This window comes from Doryrhamphus excisus, chromosome 22, assembly GCF_030265055.1.
Source record: "Doryrhamphus excisus isolate RoL2022-K1 chromosome 22, RoL_Dexc_1.0, whole genome shotgun sequence".
Lineage (NCBI taxonomy): Eukaryota > Metazoa > Chordata > Actinopteri > Syngnathiformes > Syngnathidae > Doryrhamphus > Doryrhamphus excisus.
This window is the reverse complement of record NC_080487.1, coordinates 11,780,168-11,805,000: the sequence shown is the minus strand read 5'-3', so window position 1 is coordinate 11,805,000 and position 24,833 is coordinate 11,780,168. Positions and strand designations below refer to the sequence as shown.

At 39.0% G+C, this 24,833-nt stretch overlaps 2 protein-coding genes across 2 annotated transcripts in view; both read right to left on the bottom strand.

Annotated features, from left to right (window-relative positions):
• LOC131109493 (peptidyl-prolyl cis-trans isomerase FKBP10-like) overlaps nt 1–17,316 on the bottom strand; it is a 22,770-nt gene extending 5,454 nt beyond the window's left edge. The window contains exons 1-27 of the mRNA XM_058061592.1: nt 17,157–17,316; nt 16,875–17,065; nt 16,519–16,655; nt 14,877–14,953; nt 14,700–14,766; nt 10,856–10,938; nt 10,575–10,632; nt 8,980–9,037; nt 8,561–8,703; nt 8,242–8,316; nt 7,972–8,043; nt 7,064–7,230; nt 6,872–6,956; nt 6,726–6,816; nt 5,932–5,983; nt 5,713–5,812; nt 4,472–4,543; nt 4,298–4,390; nt 4,140–4,220; nt 4,025–4,075; nt 3,885–3,948; nt 2,500–2,605; nt 2,295–2,414; nt 2,036–2,204; nt 1,814–1,928; nt 1,660–1,750; nt 1,500–1,517 (exon numbers count right to left, since the gene is read on the bottom strand). Of these exons, the coding sequence (XP_057917575.1) occupies nt 1,500–1,517; nt 1,660–1,750; nt 1,814–1,928; nt 2,036–2,204; nt 2,295–2,414; nt 2,500–2,605; nt 3,885–3,948; nt 4,025–4,075; nt 4,140–4,220; nt 4,298–4,390; nt 4,472–4,543; nt 5,713–5,812; nt 5,932–5,983; nt 6,726–6,816; nt 6,872–6,956; nt 7,064–7,230; nt 7,972–8,043; nt 8,242–8,316; nt 8,561–8,703; nt 8,980–9,037; nt 10,575–10,632; nt 10,856–10,938; nt 14,700–14,766; nt 14,877–14,953; nt 16,519–16,655; nt 16,875–16,932 (2,303 nt within the window). The 5' untranslated portion in view covers nt 16,933–17,065; nt 17,157–17,316. The remainder of the gene's footprint in view (nt 1–1,499; nt 1,518–1,659; nt 1,751–1,813; nt 1,929–2,035; nt 2,205–2,294; nt 2,415–2,499; nt 2,606–3,884; nt 3,949–4,024; nt 4,076–4,139; nt 4,221–4,297; nt 4,391–4,471; nt 4,544–5,712; nt 5,813–5,931; nt 5,984–6,725; nt 6,817–6,871; nt 6,957–7,063; nt 7,231–7,971; nt 8,044–8,241; nt 8,317–8,560; nt 8,704–8,979; nt 9,038–10,574; nt 10,633–10,855; nt 10,939–14,699; nt 14,767–14,876; nt 14,954–16,518; nt 16,656–16,874; nt 17,066–17,156) is intronic.
• A 244-nt stretch (nt 17,317–17,560) lies between these two features.
• dbf4b (DBF4 zinc finger B) lies at nt 17,561–24,634 on the bottom strand. The gene is made up of 12 exons (XM_058061594.1): nt 24,520–24,634; nt 24,026–24,182; nt 23,780–23,950; nt 23,635–23,685; nt 23,485–23,554; nt 22,540–22,604; nt 22,429–22,471; nt 22,316–22,361; nt 20,037–20,168; nt 19,818–19,941; nt 19,413–19,537; nt 17,561–19,332 (listed from the first exon to the last, which is right to left on the bottom strand). Exons 2-12 carry the CDS (start codon nt 24,173–24,175, stop codon nt 18,144–18,146), a joined length of 2,166 nt encoding a protein of 721 aa, XP_057917577.1. The 5' UTR covers nt 24,176–24,182; nt 24,520–24,634; the 3' UTR covers nt 17,561–18,143.
• Nucleotides 24,635–24,833: the final 199 nt, after the last annotated feature.

Below are 24,833 nucleotides of genomic sequence, written 5' to 3'. Positions count from 1 at the left end.
TAGTAACAACCTCAATAAATGAAAAGCAAATTTCCAATATAATAACTCACGAGCCTGGACTTTTATTTTGAAACGACATCCGTGTCGGTGTAAAGTTCTCCGATAACTTTACAGAAGTCAACATCCTTTAAAAGTTCATTTTTGCAACGTTGTCGTGAACATGTTGCTGACGTATTAGAAAGTAAAATTAAATAAAGTGAATTTGAGCAATAATAATATTGTTTTAACAGCAATTTGCACGTGACATACTCATATATTCCTTTTATGTACTTCCTTTTATGGTTGCATACATGCTGATACGTTTAATGGCATATAACAGGAACTGGTTTCAATTACTTTTGGATATGCCTGGTAATATAATACTCTGTCCTCATTAAAACATCAAAAATATACTGAAGCCATTTTATGCCAAATGATCTCTAATGAATTATTAATATGGTCGGCATTTATGTAGGACAGGAAATGGAATTATTATATGGGTTACATTGCAGGCTTTACACATTACAGTTCTCACAGTGTTACATAAGGAGAGGCTCTAAAACTGATGCTACTTTTTACATATTGCATTTAAATGTGCATGAGCATATCATCATCATGTTGCTAATCAGTCCATCCCACCTCAGTGACGTCACTTAAAAAAAAAAAAAAGTGTACAGGAAACCAGGACGTGGGAAAAGAGAAAGAAGACGTGACGCGCACAACAGCGCCCCCTCAAAGTGTCCTGAAGGAGGAACTGCATGCAAAGGGAAACTACAGTGCCTCAAGATCAAACGCCAGAAGATCTGAATGGGAAGAGAGGAGAGGAGGATAGAAATGAAAGAGAAGAAGAAAATGGTGATGCAAGTCATTAATAAAATAAAATATTAAATATAATAAAATATAAAAAAAGGAAAAAAATATTTCAAACGGATGAAGTCAAAGGTAGTACAGTCATGTAATTGACTTTAAATTGACTTAAAAAATGCTTACTAAGAAAAACGATCGATTTTATAGTTTATAGTTATTATTAGTAAGATTTTTTTAATTTAACTTAAGCATTTTCAAACATAAATATGGCTAATCAACTAAAATACAAGGCAGAAGCAGCTTTGTAATTGTGAATCTAGTGGTGTATTCTAACATTGGCCACTAGGTGTCAGTATTTCCCCAACCACCAGGCCAGTCTGTGTTTAACTTTTACTTTGACTGCTTATACAGGAGTTTTATTTACATCTTAAATATATTTTCTTTGCCATATCTACAAAATATCCGTTCAAGGAAATTGACTTATCGTAGTCGGGTCTGGAACCAATTAACCGATATCGGCGATGGACGACTGTAATCCAGATAGCAATAACGTTTTATAAGAGAAATAAGACAAATACTCAATGACTTTGCTAATCCCATTTTGTACGCAGTGATTCAGAAATAGAAGAGTTAGCTTACAAAAACCACATTTCCCCAACACTGTAAATAATAATATTGTGTAATTAAGTCAGGACTCATCGGCGGCGTCGTACCTTCCTCTGCGAATATTTCTGGATTCCACAAGGAGGCGAGAAGCGAGAGAGCAGAGACAAACGTACGTCATTCCATGTTTTTTTAGTGAGATGCTCCAGCAGGAAATCAACATGACAGACAAGATAGAAGATAGAGAAGATGGGGGGGGGGGGTTCTTACTTAAATCCCCATCCGGTTCCTCCCAGGACGATGGCTGCAAGCAGGATAGCGCCAGCCACAGAGCCTATAATAATGTTGGTACCGCTCGGACCTGAAAGTACAAAAAAATATATATATAAGTACTACATACTTATTTGTAACTTTACAAAAACACCTTTGTATTTCTCCGGTCCCTCAGGTGGGGTGGGAATGGGAATGGGGTCAAAGACGCTGCAGTCCTTCCCGGTGTAATCCCGATCGCAGATGCACTTCACCTCATTGCTGCACGTCTGCAGGGGTTCAAACATCCTCGGGTGATTTGAATATGTTCCATAAAAAAAAAAAGGAGCTAAGAAAGCGAGGGGGGGTGGGAGGAGGGGGGCGGGGGGTGTCTCACGCCGTGATGGGAGCAGATCCGCGAGGACGACGAGCCGGGACACATGCTGAGGTTGAAGGTGGCGACTTGGAGGCAGCGGCGTTCCAGACACATCATGTTAGGCCCACACGGCGTTCCGTCTTCCACGTAGCCCAGGTCCAAGCCGTCATCCAGGACGGCGTGACCCCCCCTGTACGATAACAGTCATACAAGATGATACAGATTATCATGTTGTTGTTGACCTTGAACGCATCACACCTTGCGTGTATTAAACGCTCACCGACAGTCGAGGTATCGGTTATGGTGGTAGATGGTCAAACTGGTGAGTTTGCCCTGCAGCTCGCCAACGCTTGGCTTGTCCGTCACGTTGGTGCACAGCAGCAGACCGCACAGGACGTCCCTACGGAAGAGGAAGAAGAATTTGAATACGTCTGTGCTCATTCAATATGGCCGCACTGTTCAATATGGCCGCACTGTTCACTCACTGTTTGTTACAATGCATCCATCCCTGACCGCCAGGCTCGGGACCGCAGTTTCCTTTCTCGGTGCCCTCGGCGTTGAGTTTTTCATAACAGAACCTGTCAGCCGAGTCTGATGAAGAAATGATTGACAGGAAAGTTATTTTTAGTACGATAGTGCTCGGAGAAATGTGTCCTAATTAATAATAATAATAATAATAATGCTTTTTCGCATCATTTTTCAAGTATTTCAACTTTCTTCATGTAATTTTTTTTTCATACCTTTTTCTGCAACCTAATTTTCAAAAAATTTAAATTTATTCCTATTAACCACACAAAGAAAATTTTGATAATTTTCTCTAATGGTTACTAATTAAGATTAAGATTTGCCTAATTTTCAAAAAATTTAAATTAATTCTTATTAACCACGCACAGAAAATTTTGATAATTTTCTCTAATGGTTACTAATTAAGATAAGATTAAGATATGCCTAATTTTCAAAAAATTAAAATGTATTCCTATTAACCACGCAAAGAAAATTTTGATAATTTTCTCCAATGGTTACTAATGAATTGTTACTCGGACTTTGTTACAAAAATGTCAGTGTTTTTCGGATTTGTTTTTGTATTGTGACGTTATTGTCATAAAATGACTCCTTGTAAAATGACAAAAAAAAAATAAATAAATAATAATAATAATAATACATTTTATTTGTATAGTGCTTTTCAAAATACTCAATACTCAATACAGAAAAAAATGAGTTGAATAAAAGCAAGTAAACAGAGTAAAAGATACATTAAAATACAACATTTATTCCTTTATACACAGCTAAAACATGGGTAAAATTATTATTATTATTATTATTATAATAAGTCATTTAACCACACAAAAAAATGTTTGATAATTTTCTCCAATGGTTACTAATGAATTGTTACTCGGACTTTGTTACAAAAATGTCAGTGTTTTTCGGAATATTTTAGTATTTTGTGACGTTATTGTCATAAAATGACTCCTTGTAAAATGACAAAAAAATAATAAATAAATAATAATACATTTTATTTGTATACTGCTTTTCAAAATACTCAAAGACGCTTTACAGAAAAAAATGAGTTGAATAAAAGCAAGTAAACAGAGTAAAATACAACATTTATTATTATTATTAGCATTATTATTAATTATTTTATATATTTTTATATATATATAATTATTTTGATAAAGGTGACCTATTATGCTTTTCTCCTTTCTGACCTATAAATGCTGTTACAATGTTGTATTGTTATGTTAAATGACAATAAAAGAGGTATTAATCATTCTTCTAAAAGGATTTAATATATTGACTGACAATATCAAGGATCTCTTTTCAGCAGTGCGTATTCTGGCCACTAGAGGGCGACATAAACACAAACACTTACTGTAGCCCCACAGGCTGCGGCACTGGCTGTCTCTGGTCTTACAGCGGCCTCCGTAGCAACGACCCTAGGGAACAAAAAAAGGTCAAAGGTCACAATAGAGGCATGAGGACGAGTTGTGTGTGTGTGTGTGTGTACTTCACCTGTCCGGCTTCACACGTGTAGCCATCCAGTTTGTTGACGTTGTAAGGACACTACAGAGTGTAAAGCACATCGGTAAAATGTCTGCCGTTCGGTTGCGTCATCACGTTGTCCTACCTGGCTGGAGTCGCCCGTGCAGGTTTCGGGGATGTCGCAGTCATTAACGGCCTCGCGGCACGTCACTCCTCTCAGCTCGTACTGCGGGGGCCACGCCAGGAAGTTAAGGACATACTACGTCTGACAAAACCATCGTCTGTCAAGCGAACGGCGCTCACCTTGCAGTCGCGGCAGCAGAGGCCGTTGCTGCACATTGCATTGTGGGTAAGCGTGCACTTCTTACAGCAGTTGGCGCCACTCCGAGCACAGTCCTGGAAGGTCAAAGGGGAACTTTAGTACTTGTCGATAATAAAAACGGCAACAACAAAGTGGGGATTTAAAGAACGGGTTACCACGAGCGATCCACAGTCGCACTCCTCTCCCTGCTCCACGTAGCCGTTGCCGCACTCGGGGGGGTCCAGGAGCTGCGACGTTTAACAGTTTTAACAGTGACTGACTAGACTTTCTACCAATAGTATCGCCGAATGTTTGTTTTGTACCACCGCTAGCTTGCTAACTCATTTTAGCTGCATTTGTACTGTACTATATGCGGCTTGTATTGCTAACTAAACATCTATTAATGTCACAAGGGTCGCTATGCTGGAGCCTATCCCAGCTGACATCATTTCAGAGGCAGGGTACACTAATATATAAACAGAATTTGTGATGTATTAATTAGGGATGGCTGCACAGTGGACAAGTGGTTAGTGTAGGGGCCACACAGCTAGGAGACCCGAGTTCGATTCCACCCTCGGGCATCTCTGTGTGGAGTTTGCGTTCCAAAAACATGCTAGGTTATTTTAATTATATTAAAAAAAATCAGCTAATTAGATTTTTGTTTTTTTTATACATATTTTGTATTAATGGAAAATTGTTATTTGTGGTCATTAAAAAAACATATTTTACGAAATAAAACAAAAAAAAAAATATTTTTATTAGGTTTTTTAATAAATATTTTGTATTAATGAAAATTTTGAATTAATGGATTCATGGAAAATAAGTTATTTGTGGTCATTAAAAAAATATATTTTACTAAATAAAACTAAAAAACTAATTATATTTTTATTAGTTTTTTAAATAATTATTTTGTATTAATGGAAATGTTGAATTAATGGATTTATGGAAAATAAGTTATTTGTTGTTATTTAAACAAAACATTAAATTAAATTGCGGCTGATATTGAGGCCTCACAGCTAAGAGACCGGAGTTCGATTCCACCCTCGGCCATTTGTGTGTGGAGTTTGCACGGGTACTCCGGTTTCCTCCCACATTCCAAAAACATGCTAGGTTAATTAGCGACTCCAAATTGTCCATAGGTATGAATGTGAGTGTGAATGGTTGTTTGTCTATATGTGCCCTGTGATTGGCTGGCCAGCTGAAGACAGCTGGGATAGGCTCCATCGTGCCCGCGACCCTTGTGACGATAAGCGGTAGAAAATGAATGAATAATTAGGGATGTCAGATATTTTTGCCGATATTGTCCAACTTTCAATTTCCGATTCAGATATCAACCATAAAAATGCATAGAAGTATGCATGAAAGTGCATAGAAATGATTGAGTCTCTATGATATTTGTTGCCCAACCATCCCTCACCTTGCTGGGCTTGTTGAACAAGCAGCTTCCACCTCCTTGCTGCAGGAAGCGAAGATATTCGTCAACACTGCAGCGAGAGAACTTCCTCGGCAGGTAATAACTAATGAATTAGAAACAAACACATATACATATAAAATATACGTTTATATTAGTATTGTCTGGATACACTTCCTGTTATTCAATGAGAAGGTAGTACATCAAAATGCTTTTTGTCCTTACCCGGTGTCCTCCATGATGCACCCCAACCATGGGTCTGGACACCTACAGTCTCCTGACCACACAAATGAAAAACATTAAAAAGGAGACCTTAGTAGAGAAGTAGGTTAAAAAAAATTATAATGAAAAATGAACTATAATAAATAATTATATTATGACTATAATAAATATATTCCTATATATTTAGAAATAATTTACATTATACATTTTGTATATTTGTATTTTAAAATAATTATTAAATAATACTTTAATTACACAATATATTATAAAATACTTTATAAAGTATAGCATACATCAGTGTAATACAAATATGAAATATATTTATAATTCATTTTAAAATAAGTAATTACATGACTTGGTATTTTTTATAAACTATTAAATAATATTTTATATTTTTACATTTTATCCTTAAAAAATATATTTATCAATAAATTAGATTTTTTTATCATTAAATATTATTAATTATTATTTAATAAATTATTAAATTATTAATTTAATTTATTATTATTAATTATTATTATCCTAGAATTTCAATTCAGGCACACAAATCATATAAAACACTAACTATATCAACAAATAATGACACTGAAATAATTAATATAAATATATTTAACAAAGAAAATTGTATTGATAAATAACTCCAATTATTTATGATATTAAAATTATTTAGAAAGTATGAATATATATATGAATATATAAATACAAATAAAATATTATACATTTTAAAATGACAATTATTTAAAAAGTAATAAAAAGTCTTTGCTGCGTTAGCATCGCATTAGCGTAGCTTAGCTGACCTGCAGCAGGTCTGTCCTTGTTCCTCAGCATGCCGATGTTCTGGCCCAGACTCTGGCACAGTGTGATGGCCATCGGACCTACAGTACCAAACTGAAAAACAAAGTTATCCTCGGGGGGGGGGAGGGAAAAAGTTACGAAGGCCTACCTCGTTGATGCCGCCGCCCCTGCTGAGCGAGCAGACGCCACCAACGTAGGCGGCCTCGCTGCGGCTGCTCATGAACGTCCTCCCGCTGCGAGGAGACAAGGAGACAAGGAGACTTTTAAGCATGGCAACCATGTCAAATCATGGGGGGGGGGGGGGGAATCAAACGCAGAGCGTGAAGGCGGGCCAACCCACGAGAGGAGGTGCACGGTGTCGCAGCGCTCCCGGATGCTAGCCTTCCTGTACTTCATGAAGTCACGTAGCGTGAGCAGGGCGTCGTCGCCCACCGAGATGCGGTTCTCAGAGGACCAGGTTTCCATGGCGACGAGGACAATGCGCGTGTTGAGCTGCTCCTTGTAAATCTGCACAGGACAGCACAGTAAAGTCATGAAGATCTGATTTGAAACCGGCTTCTATGTGACAGCAGTTACAAGCCGGCGTCATTGTCAAAAAAAAAGCATTTATTGCAAATGTTCTCGTGTTAAATGATGCCAAAGCGTCACATGATCAGGTTTGCACATTTGGAAGTGAGCCTTGATAGAAGTTTTGGAGTCAAATAATGGGATCTGGACTTCCTTATATGGGCCGCAGATTGCCTGCACTCAGTAAACTCGGACCTACTGCACGTAACCGGAAGTCCTCGGGAGTGCGACCAATCACAGCGGAGTGGCCGCACCTTGAGGAGGGATGGGGGTGGACTAAATTAAAGACACTGTTAGGGTCCTACTTTTTCTGTAAACAGTCACAAAGAAGGTAAAAATTTACCACTTCCACACGGAATGAGAGGAGAACCTTTTTTTTATATTAAATTATATTAATATTATATTAATATAATTTAATATAATTATATTAATATTATAAATTTTATAATTATAATTATATAAATTATATAATATATATAATTATAATAATATATATTTTATAAGAATCGTTTTTTTAATAATAATAGTCAACCACGGAACAGCAATCATCAATTAATTAATTTTGGGCAAAAACACGACTATGTCCATAATGATTTGGAGTGCATGAGAAAGTGGAAAAGTGGAAAAGTGGAAAAGGAAAATGTCATACACGCGTGTGTATGTAGGGGTTGTCAAACGTACCGCGTCCGCCATGTTCACCACCGCTTTGGCAAAGTTCTTTGTCTGAGGTGTGGACCTACGCTGTTGGACAAACTGGACAGCAGAAAATAAAATAAAATAAAATAAAATAAAATAAAATAAAATAAAATAAAATAAAATAAAATAAAATAAAATAAAATAAAATAAAATAAAATAAAATAAAATAAAATAAAATAAAAAATCAAATAGAAAAGTGGTGAGTCACTGAATTATTTTTATTTCAAAGAAACTATAAAAGCTGTAAAACCTCACCAGTTCATGGTCATTGATGACCATCAGCTCAATGTATTTGGTCTCTGACTGCACGGTGCGCTGACCCCCCCGTACCTGAAGGGAACACACACACATAAGATGATTCTTATAAAAGCGTGTGTACAGTTTTTCATATTTTTTGCCATTGGTTAGATATTCCTCAAAGGAGTTTCCCTTTAAATTATGGAAAACACTTTTTTGGTGGTCCATAGGTGTGAATGAGAGTGTTGTGAACATTGAATAAATTGTGGTTATGGATGGAAAAATGGTCTAAAACAATATTAACGACTAAAACTATTAACGAGTAAAAGTGACTAACTTGTCTTTTTGAGCGTCTCAAACGGTTAGCGAGCTTTGTCTTCTCCTGCTCAGCAAAGTCGTCTCCATCCCACCTTTTCCTCTCTCCGTCATCACCACCGCCGCCACCGTCGCCGCCTGTCTGTCCTTCAGGCTGGGTGCATTCTGGGAAACGCAGTCAGAGAGCGAGTCAAGAAAAAAAAAAAACAAAGCCTTAGTCATCCATGAGTGTATTTCTGGTGTGCACTCATCTCCAGGAGAAAATCAATACAAGCACAGCAGCCAGGATGCTAAATGAGGAGGAGCGGGTTCGGGTAACAGGATGGGAAGGTTGAGGACACGTCCCGATGAGACAGGGAAGTGTCATTGTGCGGCCTTTTTTTAGTCAGGCTCCATCAGGTGAATTAAAGGACCAGAATGAGACTTGAGTGTGGTTCCTACCTGGACAAGGCGGAGGGAGGAGTTGGATGTGAGGCATTCGATACACGATGTGGTCCACCTGCGACACAACAAATGTGTAAACATACAGTAGAACACAATTAGGGCAGCAGCGGCTAAGAATATATATATATATATATATATATATATATATATATATATACTATATATCATATAATATATGATAACTGAAATGAAAACCATGTCAACAAAGCACTTATGTTGACAAACTGTCATATTTTCTTCTCTAAATGATTATCATTACATGAATTTATAAAGCACTCCACTTGACTTTCAGAAGTTTTTTATCGGCGAGGAGAGCTCAGCTGATACATAATTAATCAATCAATCAGCCGCTCCGCAGGGGGGGGGGGCGTAATGGCAAGTTGTACACTGGAGCTGGGAATGAATACTTCATGAAAATCTGACATATAAAGCCAAGGACACAACTAAAAGAGATGGGGGGGGGGGGAAGAAGAGCTGCTATTGATCCGTCTGCTCTCATCTATTCGATGTAATACATCTCTATCGCTAATGGAAAACGAGCTCTTGGACACACACACACGCGCACACACACACACACACACAGAGACACACAAACATACTTCCGCCTCTCAACCATCAAAGTGTGAAATATACTTGGAAAGCACCTTAAAAGGGACCTATTATGCTCATTTTGGATCCTTTGTATTGAGTTGTGGACTCCTATAGAGCAGCTACACACAATAACTCGCACAAAAACTTTTCTAGATCTTACTGAATCTACACCTATTCCTTTGGATTCCGTGCTTCCTGCAAAGTAATAGTCTGTTTTTTAATTTATTCCACCAGTGACCCGCCTCCAGACACACCCACTCCGCTGTGGTTGGTCACACTCCCGATTGCTTAGAAAGACGTCCGGTTTGTGCCGCTAGCTACGAACCTAGTAACTTTATAGGAGTTGATAAACGGTAAAGAAGTGATGTGTCTTTTTAAAATGTCCGCTTTAACATACAACCATATGTGTTGGATCCCGAATCCAATCCGGAAGTCCAAATTGGAATCAGTCCGAAATTTCTTAAGAATCGGTTTCTTCAAGACGTCTCTCAATAGTAAGTAGCGTTAGCATTTTAGCGTTTTCTACAGCATCTGTAACATCGAATGTTTTTGCGGGACTACCAGTGATTTAAAAAAAAAATAACTTGTGTAGAGCCACTGATTGGGTGGGAAACGGCTATTAGCAACTCCGCTCGCTGTATGCACACTCTATAATGCTACACAGAAGAAACACGGTTAGTACGTTGACAGAATAAAATTACGAGCCTATGCTAGCAATGTAAACACGGAAAAGCAGAGCTTGGGGAAGGGCAGAGAGTATATCGCACCTACAGCCACGCCCACTCCTCTGTGACATCACAAAGGAACAGTTTTGCAACACCCTCTGAAACCAAGCTTTCAGGACCGACTTCCAAATGCGAAAACCTCATTAACGGAAACTTTGACATTGTTTAACATGGAATAGAACATTCTAATTACATTTATAGGTCAGAAAAGTGGAAAAAGCATAATAGGTCCTCTTTAAAACATTTATTTTAAGGCAACAACATTTCAGACGGCACCTCGCCACTGCCTGCAGGTTGGATCCCGTAGGAGACATTCCCGTCGGAGAACATTCCCCTGCAAAGATAACAACACAGCAGCTTATAGGGAGGAGGATCACAATATTAGGCACACCTGCACTATAGTAGTTCCTAAGTAGCGATGCATGGATGTAACCCTTTGATTCAAAATGTCTAAAACCTGTCATAAAAAGCTGTCAATCCTGTGTCAAAGTATTTGTATAAGAAGGTAGGATTCAGGAAGTATAACTGGATCTTTTGCATGGTTCTGGGGTTCTTACCACAGTCCATGACAAGTGGACACAGCGGCCCAGGAGTCCGGCAGACCTCGGACACGGCCTTGGTAGTAGCAGTGCTCTCCGCCCTGCAAGAGAATATATGACACATACGTGTTTGACTGACATCTCCATTTTACAGGTTAATGTGTTCATTTTTAACACCCCGCCCCCCCCCCCCAAAAAATAAAGTAACACAAATAAATAAATGAATATAGAATAGGAAGGGAAATTTGAATGTTAGCCATCATTAAGAAATCATCACAGAAATGCATGACTGTAGACAACCACAACGCATCCCACACATAATGCACGCCGATATTACTAAGTAGATCAAATTACATATAATGTAATAAAAATGATCATGAAAAATATGCAGGGGAAAAAAAATCCCAACCATTAAAAAAATATATTTCTATTCGATCATATTTTTTATACCATTTGTATTCATTGTTGTCTAAACACACTTATGCGGGTGTGTATGTATTTAATATATACATACAGTACATTTTATTGGTATATATGAAAAAATATAAATACAATTATATACATATAATGTCATAAAAATGACCATGAAAAATATGTTGGGGGAAAAAAACCCTACCATTAAAAAATATATTTCTATTCTATCATATTTTTAGACCATTTGTATTCTCATTGTTGCCTTAACACACTTGTGTGTGTGTGTGTGTGTGTGTGTGCGTACTTAATATATACAGTCCATTTTATTTGTATATATGAAAAAAATATAAATCCAATTATACACATATAATGTAATAAAAATGATCATGAAAAATATGTTGTGGAAAACAACCCAAACCATAAAAAAACTATTTTTATCATTTTTTTTATACCATTTGTATTCATTGTTGTTTTAACACACTTATGTGTGTGTGTATGTATTTAATATATACATACAGTACATTTTATTGGTATATATGAAAAAAATATAAATACAATTATACACATATAATGTAATAAAAATGATCATAAAAATATGTTGGGGAAAAAAAACACAACCATTAAAAAAATATTTCTATTCTATCATATTTTTTATACCATTTGTATTCATTGTTGTCTTAACACACTTGTGTGTGTGTGTGTGTGTGTATTTAATATATACAGTACATTTATTTGTAAATATGAAAAAATAGAAATACAATTATATACATATAATGTAATAAAAATGATCATGAAAAATATGTTGGGAAAAAAGTGTGTGTGTGTGTATTTAATATATATAGTACATTTATTTGTATATATGAAAAAATATAAATACAATTATACACATATAATGTAATTAAAATGATCATGAAAAATATATTGGGGATATAGATTTAATATATATATAGTACATTTATTTGTATATATGAAAAAATATAAATACAAATGTGGGGATACAGGCCTTTTACTTAACATCAGATATATTGTTACATTTAATATCTGGGCTAAATAATCATAAATCCAATAACCGCATCAATAATAATAGTCTGTGGTTTCTCATGGACTTTAGATTCTGATTCAGCGTCTTAGGTCGAGGACAAAAATGATTTTCATCATACAGATTGAAAATGGAGGTGGGGGGGGGTAGCTCGCTCTGGCACTTAGCCAGGGAAGGCTAATAAATAAAAAGCTCAGATTACATTGCTTTAAAAGCCGGGGAGTCAAAATGCCTGACGAAGCAGTCGGCAGTGAACGTGAGCGGGACGAGCGAGTATTTCCTATAACCGGAGGGTGGCAAGGGCAGCCATACATTACATTACATTAGGCATCGCGCATCAGTCAGGATACGTTGTCGTAGTGGAAAAAGGACATGTGGGACATCCATTAGAAGTGCATGAGCATGTAGGGAATATACACTTGTAGACAATCTCGCCTTAAGCTATACTGGTAAAGTGGTAAATACGTCAAAGTGTATTCCGCCACACGCTGACACCTTTTAAAAGAGCAAGCCGAGACAAACCTCATTGCTTAATTCAATTCCTCCGAGTTGTTTGTCACAGAGATTCAATGGGAGCATAGCCACCGCCGGCTCAATGGAATAGTCGGCGTTCCCCAAGGACCAATAAAGGAAAAACTTTATTGGCATGTCATTAAAGCTCAAGTAAATCACACAGAAACGGAAAAACAGGAACGAAGAGCTTTGTGTTTTGTGTTCTGGTGTCATAATATAATTCGATGGCGTTCTTACGCCTTCATTGGTGATCAATTCCAGACTCGGAATTGTCCTGCTGTCACGAAAAGACGGACTCATATTGTGCTTGACATTTTTTGGTAGATAGCAGAATTCACGGTTCCGTTTATCACAACAAGTCAATTCATCTCAGTTTAAGTCATGCTTTCACTTTTCATGTTTAGATTTTTTTTTCCAAATTGTCCATAGGTATGAATGTGAGTGTGAATGGTTGTTTGTCTATATGTGCCCTGTGATTGGCTGGCGACCAGTCCAGGGTGTACCCCGCCTCTCGCCCGAAGACCGCTGGGATAGGCTCCAGCACCCCCCGCGACCCTCGTGAGGAAAAAGCGGTAGAAAATGAATGAATGAATGAATAAAATGTTTCATTGAAAAACTGCATTTTGTGTTCAGTTGTGTTGTCATTGACTAATATTTATGAATTAAATATTAATTTTTATGTAATTTTTTAATATTAATTGAATTATCTGATATATTTAAATGTGACAAACAAGAAAATATAATTTTATATACGCATTCATTCATTCATTTTCTACCGCTTAACCTCACGAGGGGTGCTGGAACCTATCCCAGCTGTCTTCGGGCGAGAGGCGGGGTACACCCTGGACTGGTGGCCAGCCAATCACAGGGCACATATAGACAAACAACCATTCACACTCACATTCATACCACTTACTGAGTCTTTTGAGCTTGCATAGTAGTTGGTTAATATTCTGCATCATACATTGGTAGTGTATTGTCTGGTTGATGTGGCATAATACTCTTACTGTAGTACTGTAGCTATATATGCAGTATATGTATTTACATTCCAACAGCCATTTTTATTCATTCATTCATTCATTTTCTACCGCTTATCCTCACAAGAGTTGCGGGGGTGCTGGAGCCTATCCCAGCTGTCTTCGAGCGAGAAGCGAGGTACACCCTGGACTGGTGGCCAGCCAATCACAGGGCACATATAGACAAACAACCATTCACACTCACATTCATCCCTATGGACAATTTGGAGTCGCTAATTAACCTAGCATGTTTTTGGAATGTGGGAGGAAACCGGAGTACCCGGAGAAAAACCCACGCATGCACGGGGAGAACATGCAAACTCCACATGTCCGAGGGTGGAATCGAACTTGGGTCTCCTAGCTCCTAACCCCTCGTCAGCCTTGTAAAAAATCATGTTTAAAACCAAATTGCCGCGACTCCAAAGCAACAGGTGGCACTTCAACCTACAATAAGGTCATTTTATTATTGGAGGACTTAAAAAAAAAATCATCCTCCATCCCATAATAATTTTTTAAGTTTAAAAGAAAGTAGTACGGTTTTCCAAAAATTCAGGGACGCTCAAAAAAAGGCTAAAATGTATAGAAAATCTTGACATGGACCAGACCCAAACAACATATTTATCTGGGCCTGCGTGCTAACAACATATCATATTTTTGCTTATAAAAACTATTTAAAATATTTAAAAATACTTTTACATAAGAGAAAATAATGCAAATAATGCTATTTGAATTCCCCTCACACCAAAACAAAGTAGCCGACACTGCTGGTAATGATGATGATTACCATGACAACTGATCGTTGCTCAAAAATGGCATATAATTGTGTATTTCTGGTACACGATAAAAGCAGGAAGACACACTACCTGTAAGTGTTTGTTACCTTAACCTCCGAGGGCTGTCCATCGTCTTCAAAGTGTCTCTCCACGTAGTCCGTAGACAGGAGATGGCTGATGATAAAAGAAAAAAAAAACATATGACAAAATGATGACATTTATTTAGCTTGTATCCAATATAAATAGAATAACGCACGCATCAAGGAGACACTGTGTTGACTTACTGGTTGAGTTCCAGGTCGAGGATAAATGAGGTGCCAAAGGTCTCTACCAGGAAGCTGCTGTGAGCCAAATGCACGGGCTGATGGGAGACAGTGAGAAATACCTTATAAAAAAACACTTGTTCATATTGATAATCATATTTATATTTAAGTAATTGCCATGATAGTCAGGGTTACCATGAAAGACATCAGACCGGCTTGCAAATTCAACACTTATTTATAAAGGTTTCCTTAAAACAGTCCTAAAATGTAATTAGTATGTATCTAATTTTCATATTAAATATTATGAAATGTCTATAATAGTAATTTAACTCTTCCATTATTCTCCAATGACCTACCAAGAGGAGACAAAACAGAGGAGAAATATGATCTCAGGGAAGAACTACATTTGAAACACTTCTATGCTAAGACTACGTTAAAAAGCCATAGCATTTCAGTATGTGGAATCAAACTATGGAATGGATTGAGTAAGGAAATCAAACAATGCATGACAAAACGATGAGCCGATTCAAGAAACAATACAAGCAGTTGATGTTTGCTAAATACAAGGATGAAGAGTCTTGAACCAGTCATGATGTGCTATATATATATATATATATATATATATATATATATATATATATATATATATATATATATATATATATATATATCACTATATTGACACTTACTATGGTACCCATTATGTCATTGGATGCTCATATCACCTCGTACTTTGGTACGTGACGAAAAAAATAATAATAAAAAAACTTAAACTATATTAAGAAAGCAGGAAGTGAACAAATGTAACAGTTACGGTACGTGACAAAATATAAAATAAATAATTAAAAAAATCTAAAAAATATAAATAAATAAAATACATTATAAAAAAACAACATAAAAAACGTAAACTATATTAAGAAAGCAGGAAGTGAACAAATCTAACAGTTATGGTACGTGACAAAATATTAAAAAATATCTAAAGCATAAAAATAAATAAAGTAAATACATTAAAAAAACAAAAAACTTAAACATTAAGAAAGCAGGAAGTGAACAAATGTAACAGTCACGGTATGTGACAAAAAAAATCTAAAAAATACAAATAAATAAATACATTTAAAAAAACAACAAAAAAACTTAAACTATTAAGAAAGCAGGAAGTGAACAAATGTAACGGATGTGCGTATTTCTAATTAGGCTGCGGCTGTAGGCGACCTCTTGATGTTGTCTTTATTATGTGGACAGTTACTATGGTACACATAATGTCATTGTATGGTCATATCACCTCGTACTTTGGTACGGGACAAAAAAAATGTATTATGGAAAGCAGGAAGTGAACAAATGTAACAGTTACTGATTGTAAAAGTACCAGATGGAGGTGTAGGATTTAATAAGCTTTGCTTCTTCCTGCTCCTTTTGGACATGTGGAACTGTGAATTGATTATGGGATGCATTCAATTGTAATCCAATGCATGTTCAAATGAAATAAAATCATTACCATTACTGAGGCTGACTCAACAGCGCCTCCCCTGTTTGCAGCCACATACTGCACCTTAATTGCATTCAGATGTAAGCAATCAACTATCACCTGGAGTATGTGCTTTTCAATTAGTGTAGCTTTAATTTGACAATCGACATATAGGACATTTTACGGTAAATCGGCTACCTGTGCCCCTGCTGTGGAGTTTTGGACGCGGGTGTTGAGGTGGCTGTGGAGCAGCTCCTCTTGGGAGTGGATTTGGTGCAGGAGCCTCTTGGGCTGCACATGATCTTCATCTGGGGGGTGCCACCTTTCCTTTAAACCTGAAAATACACCAGTATATATCAGTGTATGGTTTCCATATATGCTACTTTGTTGTATTTTACACTAAATTGGATTTAATTAGTGTGTATTTGGGATTAGTTGCAAAAAAAATAGTGAGCTGTTGTGTTGCCATGCGAAGTTGTCCAACAACCTCCAACAAATACTCTCTAATTGTGCAACAATATACAACAAAAGTAATATTTAAAAGGTACGCTCACCAGTCACGGAGCACCGTGCAAACACTGCAGCGAACAGCAGGCATCTCACAGCCCGCATTGTGCTCACATAGTCCCGGTGTTGTCTTCGGTGCAGGTGCGGTCAAAGCGAGCAGGAAAGTGGCGAGAAGCAAGAACGGCGTGTCCGGTCCACCTGACCCAGGCAGAAGCAATCTAATTCGGACGCTTCGAGACTGGAGCGGAGTCCATAGAAGAAAACAAGAAATTATTAATAATCATAATATTTCTGCTCTTCTGCTTACAAGAGATAACATTGGAAGTTACTTGTTTGTCCCTGGAGCTCCTTGTGGTTGGCCTCCTGCCGGGAGTGGAGAGCAAGCCGCCACCGCTTCGAGCGCACAGCACTTCGGTTGCAGTTCCCTACTCCAGCCTGAAGGAGGCGGTATTGAGTAGAAGGCGGTTTACACAAGTCACAGCAGTACATAAACATTGATGCAAATAAAACATATATTCAAACAAGTGGCAAAGTTCCAAAAACAATGAGACAATAGCAACCCATTGAAATCCAATTAATTGTCGTGTTGTACAAAAATAAACAATCCTGTCTGGACTCAATTGTACATATTAATAAAAAAATATTACAATATTTGACCCTCCCCTTGTCCATTTAGTAAAGGAAATATTTCAGGTTAAAACAATTTATTTAACAAAAAAAAACAATTACAGTAACATTTCCCAAACAACAGTTTTGCCACCTTTGACAGACAACTACAAGAAAATGATCCAATATCATTTTTGTGGATTCCGTCTCACAGGAAGTACGAGCGCTTTGCATGTTGGGCCATCACAACACAACACGGGCAAGATGTGATCCATAGCACTTAAAGTAATTGAATAATGCCCCTTTGAGAAAAAGCTCATTAAATTCTAAGAGTGTTTTTTTCCAGACAGCTGCTGAGAGACGGATGTCGGCACAACGCCACCGGCAGCAGTTTAGCAGATGAAGAGGAACACGGGAGAAAACAAGAAAGGATGCCCGATCTTAAGTTGAGGCATATATACAGCGGTTAGCTACAACAATAAAACATGTTTACAAAGATAATGCTCAGTTTTGATGAACATTGTTAGATGGATTTATTAAATCAATATTGGCTTAAAAAACTCTCCACAATGTCAATCAAAAGTGTACATTTAAAGGTGTATAAAGTTACTCTGCGCTAATATTTATTCAGTGTACCTTGTTCCGAAGCAGATACCTGCTGCCTAGCTAGTCTGTTCACGGGCAATACGTAGCTGCAAAGACTTCTACAGTCAATGCTGTACCTCGACGATTTGCACCACCGTCCTAGAGAAGGCGGATGGCTCCGCCGTCGGCGTGGACAACTGCAGGGCGGTGTGCAGACGTGACTCGTAGCTGGTGTCGTGCATCCAAGCGCAGGGCCGGTGGAGAATATCCTTGTCTAGTTCACATGCCTGAGCGACGGGCGATGCGGGACGGGTCTCCGCCGCGCGCAGGCCGGGCAGCAGCTCGCAGTCCCACTCCGAGGAGGACTGGGAGAGGCCGTCGACATCCGGGATGAGAGCGGGGTCGATGCACACGGAGGTGGAGTGGGACTGTTGAGAGTCTCGGCTGAAAAGGACGTCGGGGACCTGAGCGTTGCACAAGCAAGACGAAGGATTGGGAGGATGTGAGGAGAGCGGCCATGATGCCAAACTGTCCACATGAGACGTTGTCTCTAATAAAGGGACATTTTCGCTACAACACTTTTGCAGTATTCGAAACGAGGCCATGTCCGATAACGAATCGACAACGTCCTTCCCACAACCACCGCTGGCGGTCCTTTTCCTTTTGCTGCAGCTACATTCAGCGCTGGAATACCGACGCCGTTTTCTGATCCTTGGGGGCCACTGTTGGTGTGTAGATGCCGTGAAAGACTCCAGGAAACTATCATGACACTGGTGGACCTTGCTTAAAACCGGAGGAGCATCTGGCTGGGACAACTCCGCAACCACAACGGGAAGTTCGCAGTTTAAAATAGGAACGGATTCTGACACACTTTCGGTGTTTTCACACACGTCTACATAGTCCTCGGTGGTGTAGTTCTGAGGACTGAGGACAGGAGGTTCCGAGTAGGGACTGTGCGCCTCCATATCGTCCTGCGAGAGGACTTGCGGGCTGAGGACAGGAGGTAAGGAATACGGGTCAAAATTTGCGCATGGATCGCGGCGGGGGGACAGCAGATGAGGCTGCGGCGCCACCTCCAGTACTGCTATGGTTAGAGTCGCAGGACAGGGAAGGCGATCGCGGTCAGAAGAGAGTTGAGAAGCGGCTGGATTCGAGATGGGATCGTCTGGCGATATGCCGGGCTGGACTTCAAGAGGAGTATCTTGATGAGGTCCACAGATATCGGTTTGTCCTATTAAAGCCACGCCTTCGTGTTCCATCTCAGCATCAGTCAGAGGTTCCAGTTCACATAAGATGGGTGGAGATTCTGATGATCTACATATAAAAATGCATAATTAATTAGATCAAAAAGGATTAATTAGTCACATCAGGTATATTTTATGATGATAGCTCACCTATTGAAGACTTCCTCTTTGGGACTGGTGTCGAATCGAGAGACCATTTCAGCCACAAGGCGGTCCAGCGCACGATAATTGGAGGCCTCAAGCACAAAATCTCGATGTTGATCAGACTGCAAGTGCTACAGGGACCAAAGAACGATACATAAACATCAAACACAAACCGAGGCAGGGCGGTATGATGCTAGCATATTAGTCGCATATGTGCCTGAGTATGAAAAATAAAAATGGAGCACACATACCGATTTCAGGGCGATGGAGGCTCTATGATGGTACTGTGTTTATATGTATGTTATGTTATATGTACGTTCTTTGACTTGAATAATATTATTATTATTATTATTAAAGATGCTGTATTTAACACCTGTGCTCCTAGTGAAAAAGCTAAGCGTAGAATCTCACCTCCTCCAAGTTCGAGAAGGACTCCAGACAACATTCGCAGTAAGAGAGGTTCTTCTTGCGTAGCAGCCAAGGTGGAGGGGTCTGGGATTTGTCCTTGCTGCTGCTTTCAACTTTGTTGTTTGGCCTGATGGGGACACGTACACACACATAAATTAAACATATTTGTATTGTTAGCTACGACACTAAAAGTAATAAAAAGATCAATGTAGTTTGAACAACCTGGATTTATTCCCTGCTGGCGCCAACTGTTTGTCAAAGCAAGGAGGAGGCGGAGGCTCAAAGGGACTGAATCGTCCCGGGTAGGACAGTGAGGGGAAGGTCATGGACTGTATAAGCAACGGCTTGTACTTCCTGGTTTAAAAAAATAATAATAATAATAAAATAATGTACATAAATACAGCAACCACACTATTAGAAACAGCAGTCAGTCATTACAACCACAATAATAAACATATTGGCCAGCGAATATCACTCAATAATGGAGTAGTTATCGCGCAGGCCTCACAGCTCGGAGACCCCAGTTCAATTCCACCCTCGGCCATGTCTGTGTGGAGTTTGCACATTCTCCCCGTGCATGCGTGGGTTTCCTCCCCCATTCCAAAAACATGCTAGTTTAATTGGAGACTCCAAATTGACCATGAATGTGAGTGTGAATGGTTGTTTGTCTATATGTGCCCTGTGATTGGCTGGCCACCAGTCCAGGGTGTACCCCGCCTCTCGCCTGGAGACAGCTGGGATAGGCTCCAGCACCCACACGACCCTCGTGAGGATAAAATATAATAAAAATAATAAATATATTACAGGTGGGGGCGGCACGGCGGTCGAGTGGTTAGCGCGCAGACCTCACAGCTAGGAGACCAGGGTTCAATTCCACCCTCGGCCATCTCTGTGTGGAGTTTGCATGTTCTCCCCGTGCATGTGTGGGTTTTCTCCGGGTACTCCGGTTTCCTCCCACATTCCAAAAAACATGCTAGGTTAATTAGCGACTCCAAATTGTCCATAGGTATGAATGTGAGTGTGAATGGTTGTTTGTCTATATGTGCCCTGTGATTGGCTGGCCACCGGTCCAGGGTGTAGCCCGCCTCTCGCCCGAAGACGGCTGGGATAGGCTCCAGCAACCCCCGCAACCCTTGTGAGGATAAGTGGTAGAAAATGAATGAATGAATGAATGTATTGCAATATTTGATTAGACTAATAATAGGCTATAGTCAACCACAAGACAGCGATCAATTAATTAATTTATGAATTTTTGAAACTTAATGACTGTATTATGGACATGCTACACCTTTGATTGGTCCCATGTTGCTAGGCAGATTACATTGGGCTCAATCAGAACTGGCGCTTATGCCAATACCTAACACAGCAACAGATCACAACAGAATTTATGGACGTTTCTTAGGTGGCTTGTTGCTAGGCAGAACAATTAAAATTCACTGAAATCAGGCATTGATATTAATTTGTTTATGTTTCTCTATAAAGCCTAATTTAGATGATAGATGATGACCACACCGGCCCAACAGCGTTTCCTGATCTTATTCGACTTTGACGAGACCATCATTAACGAGAATAGCGACGACGCCGTCTTGCAGGCTCTGCCGGATCAAAATAGGCATATATATATATATATATACACACACACACACACACACACTGTACTGTATTATGTGTATGTATTATCAGCTCCAAATGAACTGAAAAATTAACTCCAGCTACAGGATACCACACGTCCGAAAACCTATTCCCTTCAGACTAGTCTCTTTAAGAGTAGATGACTCACACGTTTAACCGTGTTATTACAAGCCGAGAGGAGTCGTGTTAAGACACCATTCACGTTTTGAGTGGAGATGTATTTTCTGGGATTTCCGAGCATACCTGAATGCAGCAAACTGTACTTCTGCAGTTAGACTTATGTTAGCGAGTGATAAAAAAATTCACTTATTGTTTTTCTTTTCCTTTCCGTTTACTTAGACCACACATAATAAAGACGTTGTTGTCATTTTTGGAGTACTCACCTTAGCGTCTTAGTCATTAGTGATAATGAAGAGGCTTGTGAGTTAGAGATACATATATTGTGTTGGAATTGCACTGCTGTTGATGTCTTGAGGTCAGAATAAAGATTTTTTTAAAAAAAGATGGCGTCAAACTGTGTGGCTACAGTACCCTAGAGCGGTGTGGCTTGACATGATGCGCGTGTGTGTTAATGAGGCTAAAAAAAAAGTAACGTAATTAAATAAATTACAGTGATGCCATTTCATCTGCTAAACAATTTCAAACTTAATTTCCCTTAGTAATGCACACACATTAAGTATGAGCACTTCCATTAGCGCAAATGAAAAGACCTGCTGGTGTACACACACAACTGGGCATCGAGGGGGGGGTGTGTAGGCTTTTCACATTACATGGTGGATATCACCTTCCCCACTCGACCCCCACTGGAGCTTCCAGCTACTTGAATCCATTATAGTTTCACGGTTCCTTGACTGGCATTGGAAACTCACCGGCTTGTGTCTTCAATTTTGACAAAAGGAGATCTCAGCGACGTAGCTGGAGAAGATACGACAACACGAGGTTAATATCTGGAAGCTAACATGTTAGAAGAATGACTACTCACCTTTAACAACAACATGAGAAGAGGGCAGCTTGGTGGACGTCCTCTGTATCGCACATGCAGATAAATGTTATTAAGTTTTAAGTTTGCGTCCTCTCGGTTTATGTTTCTTACCTCAGGTCTGTTGGATTTGGCACTGACGCGTTCACTGTTCAACTGCTTCAAGTACGAAAGAACATCTAAGACTCCATTAAGAAATGTTTCAAAGAGAATTCATGGAGTCACTGTCACAAACAAACACTCGCATGGCGCCATCTTCTGTGAGGTAAGGTTCACTGCACAGCACAAGTGAGTATACGCAAGTCTTAAAACTGGGGTCTCAAACACGCGGCCCGCGGGCCAAATGTGGCCCACAGGACACTACTTTGAGGCCCCCGCCTTGATATGAAAGTATAATGTTAGTGCGGCCCGCGCGAGTTTGATATGGATGCTGTATGGTATGGTATCATGTTCCCAGAAAAAAATGATTACGTTTGATTAATGTTCATGTTAAGGGTTAAATAACTGTTAATAGTTATCCTCCCTATCCGTGTGGAAGTGGTAAGTTTTTGGTTATTTAAGTTTAAAGGAAATAACTTGAAGGCTACCGTTTAGGTCGCTAGCGCTCTAGTTTGCGAGTTAGCATGTGTCTCAAGACCCTGCAGTTGCGCAATATGTTGTAAATAAAAAGAGTATAAATGTGACTATAGTCGTGTTTTGTCATGTCTACAGGGCTCTAATAATGCTTTGTTCATTTTAATCTGAAAAAAATAATTTGTCTACCCACCAACTGTATGTGGTTTCTTAAGTTTTTATTATTATTATTATATTTATTTATTACTGATTGATTGATTTTCTTTATTCTTGATTTGTTCATTTATTTTTCATCTTATTTTGTGCAGAAAAATAAAAATTAAGATATTTGAACCAAAGCACTGAAAAAGTTTGTATATTTTTCTGTTTTTAATAAATGTGTTTTTTTTTTTTTTGGAAAACCTGATGCGGCCCAGCCTTGCCCAGACCCTAGCTCCATTGGCCCCCATGTAAATTGAGTTTGAGACCACTGCCTTAAAAGGATACCATCCACATGCAAAATTTTCACTCCCCATGAGCGGGCATTGGCCAACACACTGCTCCCCTGCAGACGTTCCTATCGGATAAAAAAACAAAACAATTCATACTATTTCTGTCTGACTGCTCCAATTTGAAGGCTGCAGATTAGTCACTTACATTGTTGCGAATGGCTTTTTCAAGCAGGGCTTTTCCTCGGCTGCCACAAACCTGCACAGGACAAATATAATTTAAAAAAATTAAAGGAGTTATTGCTCTATTGTGGACATCCATCATTTGTGAGAACATCCATTCTGTCCAGTACCGTTGGCCGTGCAGTTGCTGGTCGCTGTTTCTCACTGGACATGACACTTTCTTGCTGCTTGACTGTCCGCTGTCCGCTTTTATCATTCCTCTTTGTCTTCTGCTCCTCCAGACCCGCTTGACTTCCAGTGACCACAAAGCTCACATCTCTGTGCAGGAAACTCTCAATGCTCTTTTTGGAATAAGAAATACACTGTTTCAGCTGGGAGACAGACAGTCCATAAATGCTATAATATCACAAACTTACCCCTCCCAGGAGAGATATGGCTTCCAAAAGCAGGGCTGTAGGACGTTTCTTCACATTGTCCAAGTAGAAGGTCTTACCCTCAAGCTTTTTCGGACCCGGACTCAGTTTCCCCAAAAGTTGAAGCTGCTCTACACACTGCTGTTGCAGCATAATGGTCCTGGTGCAATAGAAGAGCTAAAACTTTACAAGAGTCACTGGAATATCCTGAACAAATTGCAGGAATTTGTTATTAAGAGTAAACATGTACCTAAAGGATCTATTTGGCTCTATTTTTTAACATAAGCACAAAATAATGCTACAGTGTTTACAAGCAATGGTAGGCCAGGCTAGCACGCTACAACGTCACAACAGCATGAAGTTAGCAAGGAAGCAAGCTAACTAAGCGGCTAACCGTGTTAGCTCCCGTCAAACTTCGCAGTCTGGGTCGAAACGGGTATATTAATGGTTAAATACACTGCACATCACCGGGAGAAATTAAAAACAGTGTCACTTACGTTTAAACTATATTTTTGAGTACGTATTGTTCAGCAATGGCTGCCAGAAGCTACCGCCGCTTTTTTAAAAACACCGGCGAACTGGTCACTTCCGGTAGAATGCTGCATTCAGGAGCCTTTGACACCTTACGTAATTTCAGTACTTCACAAATATCGACGTTTTTGCTCTTTGTAAGCTGAATATAGGTTACCCTCTTATATTTAAAAAACTCATAGAATTGTTCTTTTCTTCTTATATATGTTCGTGTTTTTTTAATCACTGTCACGTTCATTTAAATTTCACTGTAGTTTATGATGTACTTGGACCCATCTTA